The sequence below is a fragment of the Neolamprologus brichardi genome, chromosome 15 (genome assembly GCF_056152115.1).
Source record: "Neolamprologus brichardi isolate AB-2024 chromosome 15, ASM5615211v1, whole genome shotgun sequence".
NCBI lineage: Eukaryota > Metazoa > Chordata > Actinopteri > Cichliformes > Cichlidae > Neolamprologus > Neolamprologus brichardi.
This window is the reverse complement of record NC_142118.1, coordinates 12570569-12594032: the sequence shown is the minus strand read 5'-3', so window position 1 is coordinate 12594032 and position 23464 is coordinate 12570569. Positions and strand designations below refer to the sequence as shown.

The 23464-nt window shown below is 42.1% G+C and overlaps 1 protein-coding gene across 2 annotated transcripts in view; it reads left to right on the top strand.

Annotated features, from left to right (window-relative positions):
• The first annotated feature begins 2566 nt into the window (after positions 1-2566).
• LOC102788627 (pleckstrin homology domain-containing family G member 1) overlaps positions 2567-23464 on the top strand; it is a 39950-nt gene continuing 19052 nt past the window's right edge. The window contains exons 1-2 of one of the 2 annotated variants that reach the window (XM_006792502.2): positions 2567-2752; positions 19984-20555. In XM_006792502.2, coding sequence (XP_006792565.2) covers positions 20133-20555 — 423 coding nt within the window. In that variant the 5' untranslated portion in view covers positions 2567-2752; positions 19984-20132. Of the gene's footprint in view, positions 2753-9805; positions 10232-19983; positions 20556-23464 lie in introns of those variants that run through there. The other variant, XM_006792501.3, reaches the window with a different exon arrangement.

Sequence of the window (23464 nt, the reverse complement as noted above, 5' to 3'; positions counted from 1 at the left end):
GCTTTCCTCACCCCTCCTTTATCTTAGTCCGAGCAGTCGTGTTTTGGCTCGTACTTCTGACGAGAGCAGCCCAGCGGCTGACTTGTGGCCTCCGCTCGGTTTCGAACTGTAATTTAAAGCTTTTAATCTTAATCCCAAACACATGTACTTGCTAAGATGTCCCATTCATATTTATAGCAGGGGGCCTAGTATCAGTTTCTCGTAGTGAAAATCCCGCATAAAAACTTTATTCTAACTTTGTGTATTTTACAGCTGCCCATGTAAAGCGGCGATGACTTAACAAATTGGTTACTTTCATTCTTAGTATGAGTAGTTTTCACGGTTTTGTGAATACAGAATAATAATACAGAAGAAATGACATGTCTGAAATGACGTGTCTGTCTCGAAAGTAACATGGAGACATACTCAGAGTGAGATCAGAATAAGAAGGCCACCAAACAAACAAAATAAAAAGATGATGATCTCATTAACATGTACTTTCTTGTCACTTACGTGACCTGAGGAAATCCCTGGAAAAGCTGCATGAGTGTGAATCACCTGCATAATGACATCACATCCTGTTTAATTTGTTCATTTCTAAACAAGAAGCTTAAGATTAGCAGGAAATGGTAGCGGGAAAGGAGGGGAGGGACATTCCTGCTGTTGCAGTTATCCCTGCATCACAGAATATCCACTCGTCAACACCTAATAATCTCTTACTAGCCCCTCCAGACCAAAATATATTGACCTCTTAACGTTGTCCACAAGAAACATAAATTTAATGTAGTGTTCCCGGCTTGTGGACAGGCACGCCCAATATTGGGGAGTGGGATATGACTTACTTCCTTTGAATAATCACACGGCTGAATAACACCCATGACTTCACACAGGATACATAGTTTAACTGCACCTACTTTTTTGGTCCGTGATTATTAGCATATTAGCATTGCGTTAGACAAATTTAGCTTTTTTTATTGTTTCTTTTATTGTTGTAATTTTAATGTTTGTCTGGAACAGGTCTCTCTTGTAAATGAGACATTATACATTTGCATAGAAGAAAACTAAGATATACTCCAAGTATATTTGGTCTGTTATTAATGGGTTTTTTTAATAGTATCAAAGCGAAATGCATATATGCAAGCATTACTTTAACTATTAAGCACTGTTTTGACCATTAATCCCAGATTTTAATTATTAGTCTACTAACTTCAGTTATTTTAGTCTACTTTTCTGGGTTTGAGAAGCTGCCCAACACTTCAGCCATCTAGTCCTTGAAGTAGAATTTAAAGCTTTAAAAGCTCGAACGTGTCATTGTCTCTTCAGGTTTTAAAGTGCAAGGTGTGGTGTTCAGTTGCAAGGGCTTAGCACAGTGTCTGTGTGTTTTCCTGGTAGGAATAATGGCAGCCAGTTAAGTGACTCACATCAGTCCTGTTTGTGTGGTCACTGCTACAGTAGGTCACAGATAAGGGTTAAAACAATTCCTTGGGTTGTTTGATGTATGCTAGTAGTTTCTGCACATTCCAGTGTTCACTTAAATGTATATTTCAGAAGATTAAGGTCATTAGAGTTGTGTGTTTTTAGTTGGTTTCTTATCAAAGGTCAGTGTTTACCACCATATGCGACTGCCGTAGCACCACGTGCAGTTTTGTTTTTCCTGGAAAATCTCAGAGCAGTAAAAAAGAAAAATGTGGAAGTAAGAAAGTGTGTGTGCTGGTTGGAGCTGCTTTATCAATCCCAGGAAGCCTCGCTACCAGGAGGCAGGAACAACAGTCACTGGCTTCCAGAAAAGGGACTTTCCTCCATCCTGCTCTGTTAGGATGCAGAACAATAACCAAATGACTTACGCACACACAATGACCACTGGCTTGGATATTTGTTGTGTGTGCTCATACAGACCTGTTCGCAGCAGGTTGCACTTCAAGCTCTAAACCATGAAATATATTTTCTTGACCTTTTTTCTTTTTTAAGTAGTTTTACCTTTTTTGAAAGTAACTCCAAGGAGTAAAGAACAACAAGGAGGCTCCAGAGTGCTGCTGTATGCGACGTGACCCACTTGTTTGTGTGATTTTTGGGGTTAGATGAGGCAGCTCATCCTTGGGCTGCCCTCTTTTCTTTTCTTCCCTCTCTCCTTGAGCATCGGATCATGTCGCCCACCCACGCTCCCGATTGTTATTTCACATTGCCCAGTCACCTCATCATCATTGCTTCTGTTCGGTCTCTAGGCATGTTGTCACAGTTTCACTGACGGCACCGCTCGCTTTTTTCCAATTTCTGTCACATGTGTCGCCTGCAGCGCTGGCAGCTCTCCAGTTCTTGCGGCGAGTCCACACCGCAAAGTGAGAGAGGGGGCAGAGCGAGGGCCCGGCTGGAAAGAGGGAGAGCGACCAGTCTTGCAGCAGTAATTGGTCAGGAAGTGGGCTGCTTGGATCTACGAGCTCTTCTCTCCCAGTCTCTCCCGCCCCCCCCCCCCCCCCCCCCCCGACTCCCTCCCAGTGGGCAGTCAGTTCCGTTGCGTTTTGCTTCCATCTGTCCCCCCCCTCCTCACCCGCCCTCGCTCTCCCTCTTCACACTCAGTGTCTATCTTTCTCTCTGAACTGACCTCATACTGTAGAAGTGTGGACCACGGACTGGGCCGCCTTGACGCGGAGCCTTACCTACCTCGTGTCAGCGTTTCTAAGAAGGTGTGAAACTTTCTAAATGGATCTAACCTGTGAAAGGATACTGGGATACCAGCAGCTCAGGAAAGGCTAATCGTAGGAATGGTCTGTCTGAGGTGAGTGACAGGTTATCATAGCCTCTTTGTGGATCAGTAAACTGACAAGGCATAGAGTGTGGCCTCTGGTTTTGGCTGTGTGAACTGCTTTGATAATTACTGTAAATAAGGCTATGCCTCAGTGTGTCTGCTCTCAGACATTACAGAACACCACGTTTTGTGTTGTTTCCTCCTTTTTAAAAGCCCAGGTCTTTATTTAATCATAATTGCAGACGTTACTCCTCCAAACCCAGTCTGGCCGGCAATTATACATCCCAAAGTTTCAATTTAGCATGACTCTAATAGCACGTTTTGCCAACTTGTCTAATTAGACTGCATGACAGCCCGCTGTAGTTAGTTTCTGTTTCAGCTTGAGGCATGCTGACCATTGTTTTTCTGTTTTTTAAATCTGTGGTCATGAATTTGCTGTATTATTCTCCCCTATCTTCCAAATGCCACTAGATCCAATTATAATAGATTTGTCATCAATTTCACAGCAGTTTGATTAGAAATGCGTTCTTAAAAAGATGTGGACACAGTGAGTGTTTGACAGTCAGCTTTAAATACAACATAAATCAAATTTTACAGCTTGTAAGTGAAACATTGTTACTTTATATTGCGATGCAATGACACAGTGTTTGGTGTATGTGGGTGTGCGTGTGTATCTGAGCATATACTCGTGTGTTCTCCTTTGTGGTTTGTCCTCATTTGAGGTGCCCTAACTGGAGCACCCAGCTTCTGATGGGCACAGATTTAGACTTATATTTTTGCTTTCCCCCAGAAGAAAGTGAACTGACCCAATAAAGTTACAGTTAAAATCTCTGGCATGTGTAGCATGACTTTAAATATTGTTTAAATCTGTTTAGCAGTAGAGTACCTCTAGGATCATTTTTGACAGTTCAACGATAATACATTAACTTCTATTTAAATTTGTATATGTGGATCGCTTGTATATATGTGTATATTATTAGGCTTGTGTCATGTGTTTCCCTAATGTGAGAAAAATCCCCCTGTCTGGTCTCCTTTCCTGAGGCAGGACCCCCAGGTCCTGCATTTTAATCTGAGGCCAAACACCGCTTCCTCCTGATATCCGCCACACATGCTCTCATACTAGCTTAACGCACAATAACTCTGTGTATATACATGTAACACACACGCACTGTGGCCCTGCACATTACTCTCTCTTCTGTTTCAGAGCTTTATACTTTGTCACATTTTTAAGTATAATTTTCCTGTGAAAAGTTGCTCAACAAATCTTGCTTCTTTTCATTTATCTGCCTTTTCTTGATGAAAATCCAAACATACTGAAAATCCCTCCTATCATAAGTACTTTCTGCTGTTGAGCAGAGTTCTGCTCAAGCCCCTGGTGCAACCCAGCTCTATCATTAGCTGCGGCTGTTGCTGTTGCTGTTGTTGTTCTTGACGTAAATGCTTGAGTTATTTCTGTGTCGCTGTTGTTGTTGTTTTGTCTGCTGGAATGGCGAAGACACGCTTTCTTGGACGCTCCCTGCAGCTTCTCTGGCCAACTTTGAGGGATTCCTACTCTTATATAAGTTCTATTTGCTGCTTAAGTCAGATTTCTGGCTGGGATGAGGCAGAAATTCCTGAACTTGTTCTGGCACCGAGAATGGACTGCTGCAGCCTGGGGGAATACCGTCCGAGAATCAGAAAGACTCATAAATCAGGAAGTGGGGGGAAAATCACCGCATCACTTTAGATAATCGGGATCGCAGATTCTCCTTTCCTGTTTCACAAAATTAGTCCTAACACAACAAATGCTAGAATTTCCATACATCTGTTCTTGATTTATAGACCATGTTGATGCGTCAGACAGGCAGGCAGTAACAGGACAACAACTTCTCACATCACAGGTGGTGTGTTAAGAACAGTCAGTCTGTGTCACTTCAAAATACTTAGCTGGGCTGCATGTGGGTCAATTGTTGCAAAATTATGCAGTTCAGCTAAGCTTGGTTCAAATTGTCACAACTTTATTTTGTATACCTTTCAATTATAGTTCACATTTGTGAGAACGTTCAGTAATTTTCAGTAACGTTCAGTAATCTCTTCCCCATGTTGATGTTACAGGGGACAACATCAAGCCTTCTATCTGCTTTTAGTCCACTTATAGTGCATGTAATATTGACCGTGTAGGTAGCATGCAGGCAAACAGTCCAGGTCGATACCAAAAGAGTTACTGCATTTGCCAGAAAAGCAGCAACAGAAAACTGGCAACACACATGGATCAGATGGCTGTAGCTGTGTACAAGCTGCTAAATGTTGACTGAGATGAATCTGATATCTCTGTGTCAGTGGTATTCCTGCATCATCATCATCATCCTGCAACATCATAATGTTGGTCCAGGATCAACGTTGCAGCTGACCAATCATCTTGTTGTGATGTCATAGCTTTGCAATGCGGGGAAACGAGAAACAAAAGCTCTTGTTTATAAAAAAACGCTGTTCAAGGACAAATACGCTGCATTTTGAGTGTTTTTCTTTTTCATGTGATTTGTGCAACTTGATAAATATATTCTCAAGTTAGGTTTGCTTTTACCCAAATTTAGTTTGGCTCACTGGTGGTAGTTTTTAATATCATTAGCCAGCTTCTTGGCTAATGCTAATATGATTGTTGCAATGGTGATCCTGGACCAACATCACTTTGATGCTGTAGGAACAGGAACAACACCGACACCGGCGATATCATGCGTTGACTGTTAAGTTCAACTGTAATGTAACCACTTTGAGTTTCTGTTTGCTGTTTCTTAACATTAAGCATACACTAGTGTAGAGGAGCTGGCACTGTAGGTGGATTTGGCTTGTTATCTTGATTTAAGGCGGGTTCTGCTTTTTCTGCTGTCTTTGCTGAGCTAAACTAATCATCTGCTGGGTGCAGCTTTATTTTTCATGATTAGATTGGAAGGGATCTTATTGTTACTGAGCTACATTCAATTTCCAAGATTGCCCCCTTAAGGTCTGTGAAAACAGAATTTCCCAATATAGTATTTGTTGCCTACATATCTACTCCTTGATAGATACTGATGTTTCTTGGAGCCATTACTTTAACTTCCCTGTGAACATTAAATTATCCTCGCTACTGATTGTTTAGGTCCACTTCCAACAAGTTTTTGCTTCACAACTCTATATGCTTATTGGACTAACAGTGACCTATTGAACAGCTGCCATTACATGGAGAGGTTAAAAAAGATTTGAATCAATATAAACATTAACATAACATCTGGAACATCTTAAAACAGCGAACAAAGGCATCAGATGTTTTGCAAATGCCTCCAAATTACCTTTGTTTACATTCATGTGACAAAGCCCCCGAACAGCGAAGGGAAGTCAGGAGAGCTCAACCAACTTTTGGACACACGTTGCCTGTTTCCTTTATTTCCAGCTGTGAGTAAACATCTTTCAATCCATGGAAATGATGTTTCCCTTACATTGACCACATGGTTTGTTATTCGAACTGTGATGACAAAGGTCTCCTATGAAGACATGTTTTAAGTGATAGTGATGCTGCTTCTGTTGGATATTAATTTCGAAGATATGTTGGATACAAAATAGATGATGAGAGACGGAAGGTTTTTTTTTTATCCTTTCGGGTGAAAAGGGACAATGCTGTCTTTTTAAAGGGTTAATGAATAGCTCTGGCGGCAAGAACAAAGGCTTTAAGTGTTTATGACAGAGTCTGTGAGTGGAAGAAAAGACTGTGTATATGTGTCTGCTGATGATCCATCTCAGTAATGACAAAGACAGACAGGGTCACACAGGGAGGGGGAAACTGTATATGAATGACCTCTCCACCCACTAACTCCTGTCATTAATCACGGTCGTTCCCGTCTTCTGAATCTGTTTCCCGCTGTATTCTCACTTTACATTTCCTCGTTACCACAGAAACATTCACCCCCCCCACTTTAAAATGTGAACAGCTGAGAAAATGAAGACGCTGTCAGGCTATCAGAGTTGGAGATTGGACCTGGTTTCACACACATGCAAGCACAAATTCAGTCACCCACTGCCCACTGAAATAACAGCCATCAAATTAGTTCTCCGCCTCTCTCCGCCTGCAGTCCTTCCTCCTCCCTCCAGAACATGCAAAAGAGGTTTTGGAATTTCTTCTTTTTTTTTAAATTTCTGGTTACAGACTCACACAGTAAAACATTTTCAAGTGCCTCCGGTCTTTTAAATCATGAGCTTACAGTGCTGTTATGAGTGTGTGTGTGTGTGTGTGTGTGTGGGGGGGGGGGGGGGGGGGGGGGGGAGTAAAAGCTGATAAGAGTGTGTATGAACCCTGTGCCCTCCTCCAGTGTTTGCACTGCCCAAGTGTTATGAGGAATGGAACGGTTTATTGACAGTAAGCATTTTCTTCCCTCGTTTCCTCCCCCTTTCTTGCTCTCTCACTGTCTTTCCACATGCCGCTCAACCATGGAGATAGATACCTCGAGGTTGCCATAGTGACCACTACAGCACAATGGCCCGAATTATCTTGGCAACCCCAAAAACCTTAATACTAACATCTCCTCTTAAAAGCGATGTCTACATTCCAGTGATAATCACACTTATTATAAAAGTTAAACTGTTATTTTTTTTAGTTAACATTACGCAAGGGAGGGGGGGGGGGGGGGGGGCATCAGATAAGGAACAATGTGGCTGTAGGTTTCTGTCAGCAGCAAGTCGTGCTTAGCTGAACTGAGGAGTTTCGACGTTCCTGCTGCATGTTTGCGAAGCTGGAAGTGCTCGTCATGGACTGTGTGTGTGAGGGGTGAAAGGTAGCAGAGAGGGGGAGTGGCAGGTGGATAGTTTTGGATTTAGAGTGGAGCTTCAGGGGCTTCGTGGGTCAACGATCCCTCAAGTCATTAGAGAGAGGGGTCGTGCTTCTTTAGGTCTGGCCCTTGTGTGTTTGTGTTTGCGTGTGAGAATGAGAAGCGGAGAGAGAGAAAAGTCCAAGGGGGTCTCTATTCTAGTATTTGTGACGAGATGAGGTTGGCCGTTAGCAGGACCCCATGCTGCTGGGACCAGTCCTTATCATTTAAGAGGGACAACAAATAGGCAACATATTTGCTTTAGTGTGTGAAACTGATGGTCCATTGTCTCACATGTGCCATCCTGATGGGACACACGGCATGTCCTGATTTATAAGCGTCCTGTGAACTTCCCAAGCTAAGTGTTGTGACATCCACAAGGGTTGCATGATGAATCTGTGGGATCCTAAGGGGGCAAGAAAAAGGACTAAATTCTGCTTTTAAAAAGTTGTTTGTTATGCAAAGCCTTTATTAAATTTAAGATTAAAGATCTTTTAAAGTAGATGATGGGAAAACAAATCAGTTCCCATAAGTCTTTAAATCTGCTGGTCACAACCTCTAACACAAATGTGTATGGAAACATTCTTACACAGAGCAAAAAACCAAACTTTGTAAATTTACGAAACGTGTGCAGCAGCCTGTTTAGCTCTTCTTAACATGCCTATGTTAACAAATCAGAATCATTCCAAACAAACAGGCTTTGCAGTCTGTGTACAATACATACTATCTGAATACTGCTGAACCCAATTTCCTTACCCACATAAGAAAACACGTTCCCGTTCAGACGAGGTGGAGAAAGTGGTCACAATGTTGCAGGAGAGAAAGCTACAAAAATGTAAGGCAGGAAAACGGGAGAAAAAGCTAACCAAACAAACTGAAACTATTGTGTCCATGTGGAAGACGGCTTGAAGCCCTGACAGAAACAGCAAAGCGGTTCACAGTCGTGCAGCAACTGTGCGCTGGATGGAGCAGGCTGTTGGAGATTAACCAATTGGATTTGTACGAGGATATCGACAGAGCCATAAGTAAGGAGATCAACCGATTCCCAGTTTGCAACCGACTCTGACTTGGTGGTGTGCCTAAACTAACACGATGTTCCTTTTAGATACGGCTGTGTATCAAACCTCAACACTTGTCATCTAATGATTAATGAGGTTTTAATAGTCTGAAGCAGGATTTACTCTCAACTTTTCATGTGTGTTTCTTGGAGTGTCCCTCTAAATTAGATGAGAGAATGATAAATGTTTAAGTGCCCGGAAGGAAGGGCGTTATTTTCACTTCACAAAAACATTTGTGTATGTCCACAGAAACACAACTCCAGCTTTTATCCTTAACCAAATATTCCAGCATTTCGAAATAGATTTTTATTAAAAACATCCTTTTTCAGCCATTGTGTTAAAGCAACATTAAAAGGATATTCCAGCCATTAAAAATGACAATGCTATACAGTTGAGGAGACTTAATGTGAATGATTAAAATTAATGGTATCATTTGCTTTAGCCCCTAATCATTACTCAGTCCAAAAAAGTCTAAGATCCAAAAGAGTTTTTTTTTTCTTTAAGAAGACCCTCCCACCTACTAACTACTACACACCTGCAGTTTGATATGAAGGCTTTCTGTTATACCCAAAACATATTCATCCTAACGATCTTAAAGTTTTAGAAACTTTCGACTGCTTCACAGCCCGCAGACGACATGATAGAGTGGAAAAGTATAAAATCAAGTTTAACATGGCATCCACTGTCCACATCCTTCCTCTTCTGAGATTTTGTGTGCTCGTTCCCTCCAGCCTTTCTCTAATCTGGGCACAATGAGCCGTGCGGTGGACGAGGAGCTTTTGTCTGAGCCGGCTCGCAGCCTATTGATCAGTCGTAACCCCCTCCCCCCTCCTTGTAAAGTGCGTATATGAGTGTGATCTGTGGAGCTGTGCACTAACAACAGCAGTTCAGCTGCCCGCTGAGCGTGATGGACACGCGCGCACACACACAAAAAGGGTGCCGCCTGGCCTACAATGCATTGCGGACCATGCTAAAAGTTTTATTTTGCAGTACAAGCGTAAAAGAACGGGGAGAAATAAAGTAGGGGAAAAGATAAAAGAAGGAAAAGGAGAGAGGAGGCACTTAATGTGGAACTCCCAGCTCCTTATAATTTGCTGCAGGAGAGAGAAAGCAAGGGAGAGGAGGAGTCAGGGGGAGGGGAATACCCAGCGGGGAGGGAGCAGGAGAGCAGAGGCCATTCACTCCGACACACACACAGACTCTCTCATATGCAGGCACACACATGAACTCTTATAGACACACACATGAACAAAATAGATGCATTGCCACAGAATAGAGGGAGGGAGAGAGGCATTCAGAAGGGCAGGCAGAGATCCTCGGCCAGCTGAACTAGAAGAAAGAAAAGAAAGAACATCAGCCTGAGGAGTGTGTTCAGGAGAAAATCCAACCTCAGTGTTTGCACCTCTGTGTGTTTTAGTGGAGCGGACTGCATGTTGGATCCCTGGAAAAAGATTCACAATGACTGGGAAAATTTTGGAAAACTAGGAGATTAAAAAAAAAAAATCCAGACTGTGCTGGGAATACTGTTGGAATAATCTGAATATGTGACCCTTGTTGGAAATTCTTTCATTTCATTTCATTGTCAACTCATTCACTTGCATTTTGTTAAAGGGAGCGCTAAATCAAAATGCCTACTGGTAAGCAGCAGCTCTTTTTTATTATTCATGTCTAATCTATTCTAAGTCTAACTTGAAAACAAGAGTTTATTTATTTTATTATTTTATTTATGAAGTGATGGGACTGGATTTTGCACGGGATTTTCACATCTGCACATCTCTTGACGGGAATTAAAACCACGTTCTTGTTGAAGAATATCTGGGTTATGTTTCTGTTTGGTGAAATGAAATCTGTGGTGAACATTTGTTTGATCAGCGAACTCAAAAAGTATAACAGCAGCCCTTTTCAAGTGGCAACTGGTCAAACATCAGACAGCGAGATATGATTACAAGGTATGCTTACTGGCCTCTGAAGGCTTGCTTGTTTATGCTCTTGGGTCTTTTGCTGGGTGTGTGTAATATTTGTCCACAGCTGACAGCGCTGCGTGAAGTGTATTTGGAGCGTTGGTCTCTTGTCAGCGCTGTTCAGTTAACGCCGTCTTCTGCTTGTTGTCCTCACCTCTGGCTTTGAGTGAAGCATGTTTGTTTTCTCGCAGACTTGTTGAGTTAAACTTCTTGTGATGCTGAGGTGATGGTGCACACACACACACACACACACACACACACAGCCTTTGGTGTTCTTTTACAGTGGTTAGAAATTGTATTTACTTGTTGGCAATTACAAATAGAGATCTGCTGCTGCAGAACATTACAAAACTTTGTGTGTTTATTTACCAAAGTAGATTTTCACCGGTAGCTACATTCAAAGCATCAGTTCAAATCCACATGTAAATTACCTTTTAAATTATTTTCTACTTTGCTTGTATATCCTCATGTCTCTGAAAGCCAACACATGTCTCAGTGTCCTCTGACCCGGGTGTAGGTTGGACTGAGTGTTGAGATGCCATTCTACAGCCTGTGACCCAAATTAGAGCCTTGAAGACAGCAGTTGGGGGTGAGGCTACAAATGGGCAAAAGGAAGAGGAGGGGGAATAATTACTGTTTAGAGCAAACTCTTTGGTTTAGAGGTGCAGGAGACAATGGACCCCTCCGTCGTCCTTCTTGCACCCTGCTTGTCCAGTCATCTGGTCAGACATCTGCCCCCCTCCAATCATGAGCACTTAGCGCAAGGCGCTACAGGCACACAGCGGCTGGACGGGTGGAGGTTCGGGGCAATTTAAACAAATGAGATCTCACGGCTCATGTAGAAAGAGATTGCGAACTGATGAATCTTTGCAGAAAGCAGGCTGAAATCCAGCTAGGTCAGAGAATGAGGCTAGTGTGTCACTCTCATAGGGAGTTGAAGGGCGTGTGCGGCAAAGTGTCGCGTGAGTGTCCCAGGAGTGGGTGCAACACTGAGTGTCTGAAAATAGGGATGGGTTGTTGGTGAATGCTTTTCCCACAGCTAAACACCGGTGCTGTCAACTAAAAGCACACTGCACATTCCTCAAGTCCGCAGTGTCGGTAACGGAGAGTCTCGGCTTTTAACTCGCATCTTGTAAACATGGAGATAAAATGTGTTAATCTGTGTACATAATGTGTGTAAATGTACTTATGTGTGGTGGCTGTTTTAATCATTTAAAGGGTTTTATGTAATTACGTGAAAGAAGAAAGCATTTGTTTGTAATTATCCTGCCAGCTGTGTGTGTTGACTTTAACCATTTTCGTGAGGCCATGAAACCCCAGGGGTCTGCCGAGTCACAGATCGAGTTCAAGCTTCAGGCTTTACCAGCGATAACGTGCAAAGTGATGTTTTAAATCTGGCTGGCGGATGTGCACAGAAACACATTGAAGAAAGAAGGCTTCATTTTCCTCCATCAATCCTCCAAAGTGTCCTGGTCATTGTTGGTCCATTGGGAAGCTGTTCAGTGGAAACCCCACCCCATGTCTCAAATCCCATCTTTCGCCTCACTCTGTCTCTCCCACCTCTGCAATCCCCCACCCCTTTTCTTCCTCTGCTCTCTACATTTGTTTGACTGCGGTGTGAAATCCAGGCTGACACTTTAAGGTCCTTAGCGTCAGTTGAAATCAAGTCTACGTCTCTATCAGAAACAGAGGTTGACCTTAAGTGGACGCAGTGGAAGATCGGGAACCTCTCCATAGCCTGTTAAAAAAAAAAAAAAAAAAAAAAAAAAAAAAGATGAAAGAATTTGGTAGATTGGTTTTAAAATGGAGAGAAAATGTGTTGGTTAACGTGCCACAAAAGGCAGGATTCAACATGGGAGCGAGAGTGGGAAATGGAGAAGAGAAAAAGCAGTGGAGTGGGTGTTTTTCGACCTTTGGCCTCTCTTCTCATCTTTTCTTCCTACTTTCATTCCTCTGGGATCTCTCCTCCTCGTTTCTCACTCTGTTGCAGTCGCACAAGTCTGATTGCTTGACGACTTTACAAAGATGCTGCCAAAGTGAAGACCACTGGGCTGCTTTACTTCCATCTTGCTCTTTACATTCTCGTCACTCATCATAGCATATTCTGGATTTAGTTACGTTTTTAAAGTCCTTGGATACCAGAAAAATGCACAGTCAGCAACAGACTGCATGGCATTGAACTCATTTGCCATCTGGTAGGCTTGGTGAAGAATAAACAAGAACACACACGAACAAACAGCTTTGATTGAAGGCTTTTTGAGATGTGCAAAGTGTGTGGTCAAGTCATGTCTGGTGCGCTCACTCCTGTCTTCAAATTCTGGTTCTTTACAGGTAAATATTTTTCCGGTGAACTTGTACAGGTTCATTTTAAACCCTCCCACAGCTCCAACAGCACGATGGTTGGAATATAGTCTTGGCTATACAAGAGGAAAGCTGCATTTATCTGAGTATAAGTGCTCTGAGCGTGAAAGGCAAGTGTTATGAACACATGCGCTCCAAAAGCAAATATGAGCCCCGGTGGTCCGCAGCCATGTGCTATATGCATGCTGGTCAATGTGTATTTTTACATAGTAAAGTATATACTTGCAGAAGCATGGTTTGAGCCTGTAGGAATGTAATGTGCAGCTCATATTTACACACAGCAAACTTGGCCGACTTACTTTATGAGCTGCCAAACACATTCAAAGCTTCAATGCATAATAGGAGGAGGGAAGAGAAGAATGACAGGAAGGGAGAAAGAAAATGGCCGGAATTAGGAGAGGGGTAGGATAGTTGTGAGAATTTGGTGAAAATGACCTAAATTGGGGGGGAAAGGAGTGAGCAAACAAATGGAAGCAGGAATGATTCAGAGGGTTGGGAGGGGGATGCAGCCTGAGCTTATTGATATGCCCGATCTCTCCATGCTGTCATGCTGCAAATTACCATGTTGATGCCTTTTTATCTGTGTTAATCTTTAACCTTTGAATCATCCTCATAAACCAGGTGGCTTGGAGCAATTTCTTGACGGTTGTGAAGTGGCTGTCTTTGCTTGTAATGAGTTCCCCCCCCATGTCAAGTTGGCTTTAAGGAAGGTGGTTTGATCGGGATACTTTTTGTCAGGAAAGAGGAAAGGGATGAATACTACAAAGCTACTACAAACCATAATTTGTTTTCAAAACCGTATTCTGTTTTTGGTGAATTTATTTTTGACTTTTTAGAAGTTTAGTTCATTTCCTAAAGAAGTCAGTTTGTACTTTCTGCCTCTGCATTCCCATAAGGGTCTCATTTGTTGAAATATTACTGCAGACTTGCATGCAGAAATGAATTTGTGAACATCTGTGTGTGTGCATAAACAGATCTTTGTGCACATGTGGCCTAATTCACAGCATACCTGCCTTTTTTTTTTGTTTGTTTGGCACTTTGTTTCCCCTCCTACGTGAGTCCCCCTCTCACTCTGTAAGATTGCTTTAACTCACACCAAACCAAGCTAGCCATACCAAGTGGGTATTTTCCATATGTCCAGTTTTTTGTTTAAAAAAAAATCCCCTCTTTCGTATTCACATGCCTGTGTTTTATTGCTGAGGGATACTCCCTGGCTTCTTTTCTGGAATCCCCAAACTGCTGCGCTCAGTTAACTACTCGTGTACAAACCCAGTGATTAGGGATACCACTTAACTTAAAATAAACAACGTGAATTGTTTTTCACTCCAAAATCTGAAGATGACATAATACTTCAAGACATTTTCAACTTGTTGGAGGTTCACATGTCCTTTACAAAGCACTCACATAGCTGTTTGTGCCTGCTGAGCTATTTGTAAGGATCCTGAGGGCCATAAAGAGAGAAGGTTGCTAACAGCTGTTTACTGACCTCTCCAGAACAAAGAACACTTCAGGTGACCATAAAGTGTGTTACTGAAGTTGAGTGCCGCATGAGTCATTAAACCTAGCTGGACTGGTAGTGAGGCTTGTCTGGCTAACTTTGTAAATGGAGCAAAACTGGCGCTGTAGCGGGTTATCATGAGCATGCGAATACACTCTGTGTTTTGATGTGTGCTAGTGGCAGTCTTGTGAATGTGACTGATTCCACAAATTTATATTTTAAATGGTCTTAATGCACATTAATGAGGAGAAGTGGTGTTGACTCCTTTATACTTTGGTGTAAAGTGTTTTTGATCACTTCAGTGCATTTTACGAAGTAGACAACAGGCAGTTATGCTATCCAGATTTACATCTTCCTCAGTATTGCTTGTTAAAAATAATTATTGAGACTGTTGAGTTATGTGGTTGCTTGCCATAAAATATTTAGCAGATATGTAAAAGTAGATTTTATGTTTTATGAAACAATGAGTTAGTGAAGTTTACCTGGTCTTCAACAGCAGAACTGATTAAGATTAAGAAAGTTTCTACTGTAGGTGCTCCCTGCAAAGCTGCTGGTTTAACTTGGAAGTCAGAAGCGAAACAAAGAACAGCAATGGTTACTGTGTTGTAGTTTGTTGTTGGGTTTACTGTGTCAGAAAGGCTCTTCTTTGTTTCGCTTCTGACTTCCAAGTTACTGACTTGGTTCCCTCTCCATTGTTGTCATTGTTTTGGTCTCACAGGGTCATAGTTATCCATAACATAAGCTGCTTTTTGCATGCGCTGCTACACACAGACATATTATGTCAAATTCAGTTAATTGTGTCCTGCAGAAACTGAAAAGAAACGGAGAGACTGAGATGGTCCATTTCCCAAGTTTCTGCAGGGTTGAGGTGAAGATTGACCATGAAAAACTGTTTTCATTGTCAGTAATTTCTGATAAGTTTAATAGTTTATATGGGGCTCATTCACCACTAAATTGCATGTGAAGGAAAAAAATGTAAATAAAATCCAGATGAACGGGATTGTTTTTAATCATTTTATAATACCACCAATGCATTCTTTAAACAGTAAAACACAAAATGCGACTCATTGTTTTTTACCACTGTTTCTTTTTACTGTGTCTGCACAGTTTTCGGTCTGCTTCCTTTTAGTTGTTGCTGTCTGCCTTACAGACGGGTGTGATGGTCAACATTAAGAATAGCTGAATTGTAAAGCACCCCTCAGCTTCTTGTGCCAGGGTGCTTTACAAAGTTTAAATGAAAGCCAGAGATTGAAGCCAGGTTGCTCCGGCACTCACTGATTTTCTCTCCCTCTGCTCTGGCAGGAAACTTGGCCCTCACACACTAGCCTAATCCTCATATGCACAGACATTTGACACACACACAGAGGAGACACAGTCCCAGCCTACATGCTTAGGACCATAATTAGAGATCATTTACAAGGATCAAGTTGAACATAATCTGGACAGGAGGTAACTAAAGACTGGCCATCATTGCTGTGTGTGTGTGTGTGTGTGTGTGTGTGTGTGTGTGTGTGTGTGTGTCTGTGTGTGTGAGTGAGGGAGCCATTTCACCCAGGAAACGGACAGGGTGTGCCCCAAACATGAAGCTGGGAGGTGGTAAGGAGGGGCTGGGCAAACACACGATGGGGCAATCTTCTCTGTGATGTTTGGGTTTCACTCCAAGCTTGGCTTCTCTGTATTTGCTCTCTTTGTATGTTTGCGCATGAGCGTGGGTCTGTGTGTATGGGTGTAGGTTGCACGTGTGCGCACACTGCCTGACCATATCTAGCTGCAATGGCTGGTGTAAGGACCATTAAGTTATGAGCTTAGTTAGTCTTATCTTTGGAGTGATAAACCTAATGCATTTTGTGTGAAACATGCACACACATTATAGATACACATACATTAGCAGCTGTGATAAGAAACGATGTATCACAGATTTGTCAAAGTGCAAAGAAAACTGTCTGTTACCTATTAATGGCGAGATGTGTTATACAACCCTTTGGCCATTGTGTATGGTAACTTGAAAGCAGGGCGCTGTTTATAAAAAAGCAAAGGCCCTTTGGTTTATCCGTGTGGTGTTTTTGCCCAGCAAATTGTTTTTCTACTATCTGATGTTTTCATTAGGGGAGGGGGGGGGAAAGTCAGGTTTGGCACTGCAGAAATTTGCATGGACACACATTCACAGGGAATCAGTTCCAAACTTGTCTGAGGGAAGTGCAGTTTCATGCTCCTTCAGTTTTTGGGTGCTCCAGATCCTTCCTGTTTTTCTTGGCACACTAGCGGAGCAAAATTAAAAGTAGAGAAAGATATGATGGAGCTCATTAGATCTCATTGTTGGTTTTTTTTGAAGAAAACTGGCTTGACAGCGTGAGGAAACATATGGCTGATAATATCGCAGGGCTTAAGTGATTTTTCTGACTTAAAACTCTTGTTTGTATCTGTTAACAAAGGATCAGATAAACGTGTCACGGGAAAGGTGTGTCGCAAGCATTATGAGACATTATCAGCAGACCTTGCAGTCCCTACAGCTTCACAGGACTCTGTAAGCAAATGTGCTTATTCAGTTGCATTTCCAGGTAAATTCTGAGGAACTTTCAGTCCCAGGATTTTTTTTTTTTTCAAGAAACTGAAAGATTCCTTCAGACCTGTATGGGGTGTAAGGTCTGTACACAATGTTGGACATCTGAAACTGTCGGTGACAGATGATCACACTTCCCATTTGATGTGTATTTCAAAAATCTGAAAGACAGAAACACTCATTTGCTCCCAATTAGAGATCATTATAAAAAGGTGACGAATAGAGCAGGGCGATATGACCAAAAATATTTATCACGATATACATTTGAAAATTTGCAAAAATTATATAACTGACGATATAATTGACACTAGACAAAATGCTTTACAACTCCACAACTTTATTAGTGCAAAAAACAAAACAAAACATCAATGTATTTTCACTTAAACAAGCAGGTGTTTTATGTGAATTAAAGTTATAAAAATTTAATAGTGAAAATGCAAATTCCTTGCTGACAGTTTAACCAAAAGGCATTTCCAGTGGAAATTGGCCGACATATCCTCAGCATAACCGTGTATAATATCCACAAAACTTAAAAAGAGGTTATACACACACAATACGGTAATATTATGTTGAAGCACAGTACGTATCACTCCGCCAGGCTCCTGCCTACGGTAGCCGTAATGCTCCGACAATCCATTTCATTCAATCCGTTTCATTCAACGATTTGCTTTCGCCGCCATGCTTTTCCGACGTGTGCATATGAAAACAAAGGCACTGCGCATGCGCGTTTTACCCATATTCTATCGCGATATTTCATTTTTCTATCGTTGCCCAAAATTATACCGGTATTACCATGAACGGTATGATATGGCCCAGCCCTAGTGACGAATGATATATTTTTTAGCAGATCATAGCTAGGCTATCTCTTTTATTTCCATCCATGCCCAACGTATTTCTTGCAGAGTGTGTGTATGAATGTTATCTAATTCTTGCTAAATGAAACCGACTTTTAGCTCCAAATTTTAGAGCTAAAAGTCCCCACAGAACTGGATGGCTTTTGGAAGTGCGTATAGACATTTATCTTGCAAATGGAAAAAATCTGAACTTTGATCCAGTAAAGTCACATACAGGTTCAGTATTGATGTTATAAAAGCTGTTCCAGTGTGATCTTCTTATCACGGGACCAGTCTGACTAGTGTGCAGCCACCAAAGGGGGGGGGGAAAGCTGTCCTGTAACTAAAAGCGTCCGAGGTACCTGTGTGAAAGGTGAGAGAGCGGGTTTTTACCAGGATTCTTTGAGCTTGTTCTCAGCTTCACGTTTCATGTTTTTGAACCTGAACCTGTGATCTCTGAGCCTTTGAAGTGAGATGGGCTTAGGGTGAGTAGGTGCTACTGGCAGCAAGCGAGCTACGCTGTCCTGAACGGCGCTGGATATCATTGTTGCCACAACATGGCAGCTGCCGGTTCACTGGTGCTTCTAGCTTTGATGGTGTCAAACCCCCACAGAGCTGTTATAAGGCTCTCGCACGTTGTTCTTCCCTTTGCTTCATCACATTTGCTCTCTGTTGTTGCCATCAAAGCCTTTCTGTGAAGCAAGACCTTGGAAAACGTCGAGGGAAACTTGGAAGGCTTCTGTCTGATACGCTGCATTTGTGGTTTCACTTCAGCTGCCCTGACTGTGGGGCCTTGGGAGCTGGTAATCATATCTTTAACGGATCTCTCCGCAAACACAAGGTCTTGAGCCAGTTTGGCATGTGCTGGATGCCAAGTAGACTCCTGTAGGTACACGCAAACACACAGACTTGTCTGCCTTCCACGGAAATAGGGGTTTCATTCATAACTGTAAGTGGCGTGCTTTCAGCATTACACTGGTAATCTTTTTGTATTCTTGCAAAAATGTCTACTCACACAAACATAAAATCCTCGTCTATGCAAATAAATAAGAATTCAAAGGGTTGAGTTTTCTAAGGTTGTGTATGTTTTCTCATCTGGAATTGGAATTACTGTCAGCTCATTGTGAGTCAAAGCATTTCTTTGGATACAAGTGGGGGCAAATCTGTGAAAGTTGGTGATGGGTGGTCAGTTGGCCCATGGTCAGTAGGAATGTAAGGAATCGGGATGCTAAATGGAGACTGTGAAGAGTATAAAAGTTGTAGTGTTAAGTGTTTAAAGAGGGAGCGCAGCCTTTCAACTGAGTGAATATAATCAAAATTTTAGTTTAGGTCAGCAATTGAGTTTTTTCCCATGAATATTAATTTAGACAGTTTTTGTGAACTTCTTCTGTATAGTGTCTATTATGTCCATCCTTGCGGCTTAAAGTTTCCGATTGAGATTCTTCTTTTAAAATCTTTATCCAAAAAGAGGACGTTGTATGCTGGAAAGAAGTGAAGACCTCAGTCTTATCTTGGTTTATGAAAATAAAATCTGATTATTTTGTGTGACTTATGCTGGGGCATGTTGTACGACCTGTTCAATGCTGTGGCTGTGTTACCATAGATTACTTAAGACGGATGAGGATACACAAATGAGTACGTGCAGTTTTGAACTGTATTATTAAACACCAAGACAAAGTGCAGTGGTTTATGTAATGTATGCCTAACTTTTACATCTCTGGTTCTCTTCTGTCACTTTAGTGCTTCCAGGGTAAATGGAAAGTTACGGAAAATGTAATTTCGATCAGGCATTCAACCCATTTGCACCACAATTTTTGGCCAACTCACTGACAATGCAATGCCATAAAACTTAAACCATGGCATTTTCAGTATTGTTTTCTAACCAGACTCCATGGAGCCCTCAGCAGTCTTCCAAGCCAGGGGCTTGATTGTAATAAATGAGGAAGTGTGTGAGTGTGTGTACGATCTACTGTTGTTGTCCTTGTTGTATTTCTTTTTTTTTTTCTTTTTCTTTTGGGGGCATTATTATTATTATTATTATTATTATTATTATTATTATTATTATTATTATTATGGCAAAGCCAATATCTAGGACATGAACACAGAGCAATATGAATGTAATCTTAGCACTAGTGAATTAATGAGAATCTCTTCCTTTGCTTGATTTTCCTTCCAGACGATTACAGCTACCTACCTGATGCATTGCCTCCTCTTCCTGAGGTCCCGGACACCGGGTCAGTCCTGAGCTCCGTTGACATCCCAGCTCGCTGCCTCCGCAACCCAGCCTTCCGCCACCCTTCTTCTCGCTACTGCTCCGCCCTCAGCATGGACTCCTCTCCCGACAGCGCCGAAAGGCCCATCAGCTACAGCTCCACATCCTCCTCTGCCTCCTCCAGGGACAGTCACTGCTCGTTGGGCAGCCGCACAACTCTTGTCGCTGCCCCGCACTGTAACCCCATGACCGCAGACCGGGACTCTGGGGCGATTCGGTTGGAGCTAGTCCCTGCGAGGCAACTGGAATGCAGAGAGGAAGATGACAGAAAAGATGGAGCAACAGACACAGGGACAGGGCAAGGAAGATACAGCAGTGGACAGACTCCAACTGAAAATTCAGAGCCTGAGCTGAGCCCAGAAGGAGGGGAGCGGGTGAATCAGGGACAGGGACCAAGAACATATGTGGACCGGGTGGTGCAGGAAATACTGGACACAGAGAGAACCTACGTACAGGACCTACGTAGCATTGTAGAGGTAAGGGACTAGAATTCCAAGTAACATATAACTTGGCTACTCAACATGGCATGTGAAGGAAATTGGAAACAGGAGCATCCTGCACATGCACAGAAACTTCAAAGCTTCAGAGTATTAGCATATTTGGCAGAACATCAAACAAAGAGAGAGATGTGGGAAAAAAGTTAGAAAGACTACAACTATTTTTTGGGGGGGCGGGAGTTGTAGTTAATTGGTGTGTCTTACTAAAATATATATCAATTATATATAAAATAATTATTATTAGATCGTTTTTACCGATTTCTACCTTTCCAAACATGTTCAAGCTTACTGTTGCTCAAAGTGGCGAGGTAATTTATGTCTCTGGTCTCAAACGAAGGGATCCAGCCACCTTAATGGATTAAGGCGATCTCAGTGGTCCTGAAATGAATAAAGCCAAACAAAAGGACAAATTTTACGTAGTTTTACTTAAAAAACACTTTTTTTTTTAGATGTGTTTTTGGCGTTGTTAGACTTATTTTTGATAGGAGAGTAGAGAGAGAATACCAGCAAAGCAGAGAATAGGGAATTGAGTGAAAGAAGTGCCTCCTGACACAGGCAATCATTAAATGGATGTCAGTCCAGTGACTGCCTGACCCTGATCTCTTCAGGAAGGCTTTAAATTACCAGATAATACACATTTAATGCACGTGACGCATACTGCTTGGTGCCTTCTGGAAAACTTTAATGCAATAAGGTCACCTGCACTTGCAGGCAGAGTTTGGGCGAGTTACATGACACCAGCGCCTTTTGTGTGCTGCACACAGAGGCACACACATACTGTATGCACACACACTCGAGCTAATGCACTCGTTTGTGTGTGTGTCTGCGTGTTTGGCTGGCTTTGAACTGCAAGGATACACCTTGCCTGTAGTCAGTATCTGAGTGGCTTTGTTAAGGATTGGGTGTAGAGCTTTTTATCAAAGGTTGCTCTCTTTTGTCTCTCCTGCCTTTTGGTTTCTGCATTCAGCTCTATGTAAAACTAAAAAATTCACTGTGTTAAATTCAGTTGAATGTATGTGCTGCATGTTGTATCCTGCAGCTTTATTATAAAGTGGTGGCTTGAAATCTTCATCCACTTTTTCCCACATTGTCCGCCCTTGGCGAGCTGTCGATTCATAGGCCTGTGTCGCGAGCTGTCAATTCAAAGTGTCTGTGCATGTGTTTGTATGTCTAGGTTGTATTATTTTGGCTTTGGAGTGCACAATGGATCCATCATCACAAGTTTTTTTGTGATATGTGTTTTTGGTGTTTCACTCCTGATATTCCACCCTCTCCAACTCCTCCTCCTCCTATCGGAGGTGAGGAAATGGGATAGAGGGTGAAAATAGGAAAAGGGATTTAGCTCCAAGATAACAGTATCCTAAGTAGGTTAAGAAAACACTGAACAGGGCTTAGAAGCTGCACTTAATAACCCTCTACTGCTTCTACTACTGCAGCCCGCCGATTACCATCAGTGGATCAGACCACCCAGCACTCAACAACCACACTTGCATTTCAAGAAAGCTAATTTGTCACTAGCACTTTGGAAAAGACACATGCATTCAGCCTTACTTTACCTTTTTAATGACGGTTTCAGTGAGCGCATCGGGGATGGATTGCACTGATTGTATCTTTGTGAAAAGGGCTTTTAACATCACAGTTAGCCTACAGTGAAGAGAAAAGTACAGCTAGCAGCCACCACAAGCACAGCAACCGCTCATCAGTACTTAGCACTGTCCTGCATCATTAGCCATCTTGCATTTCAATAATCCAATGCTGCTGTAGGAGGGTGTGACAGCCTTAACACAAATATTTACCCAGACTCCCCTGGGCTCAACTGTGTTTCATCCTTCTGTAACTTTGCAGGCTTCTTTTCTTTTCTTTAAATGCTCCTTAAGTGCTGTTAAATTGGTAAATATGATGTTTGTTTGCATGAGCCTAAATCCTCATTAGCCAACAATGAAATGATCCGGGAACATCCCTTTTCTGTCGTTTGCCCTCATCAGTGTCCGGAGAAACAGTTTCCCACTGAAGGGCAGAAGGACAACTTTGTTTTTTTTGTGTGTGATTGTAGAAAAGGAGTGTGTGCTTGAGGAGATTAATGGTTAACACAATAAAGTTGTTAAGCTTGCACATGTGAAGCCTGATGCTTAGCGGGAAGTGAACCCTCAGGTGTGTGTCTGTGAACGCTTCCCGTTGTTGAGCCTGCAGAGGCTTTGGCTGAGTGTGATGAGTGAGCGGGTCAGGCCAGGTCAGATCTTTGACCCTGTGGCTAATAAACTATCAGTTTACACATTACTGCCAACATCAACAAAATCTTAACATGACCTCTTTATATGACCTTAGACGTAATCACCGCCTTCCCTTTTAAGCACGATTTCTTTCTGTAACTCAAATCCTTGAACCAAAACGTTGCCCTAAAGCTCTTGCAAAAACCCGTACACTCTTTACATCCAGATCACTTTTTCCAGCTGTTTCTGTTTTTCTATGCCTTTGCCTAACCAAACACAGTTTAATGGATTGCAGCTCAGACTTGAGCTAGTTAAACTAATAATGAATAAATGCATAAAACAATACTTGGAACAGAAACTCTTAGCAACCGACTGCAAATTAGGCCGACGGGAGAGAGCATTAAAAAAAAAAAAAACCCAACCTCTCCCTCTCTGTCTTTGGTCTCTTAAAAACACACAAGTATTGTCTGCACTGAAATGTCGAGTTGTGTTTGTGCATGTCGAAGGCAGCCTGGCGCTTTTTTCAGTGTTGTAAGATTTTCCCAGTTTCAGACAGTAATGTGGTTTAAAAGCACTTTTTCTATTTCTATGTGCTCGTAGCTTGAAGGGACAGTTCACCCCAAAAACAAGTTAATATATTTTTCCCCTTCAATTCAATCTATATTGTTTTAGCGGCCT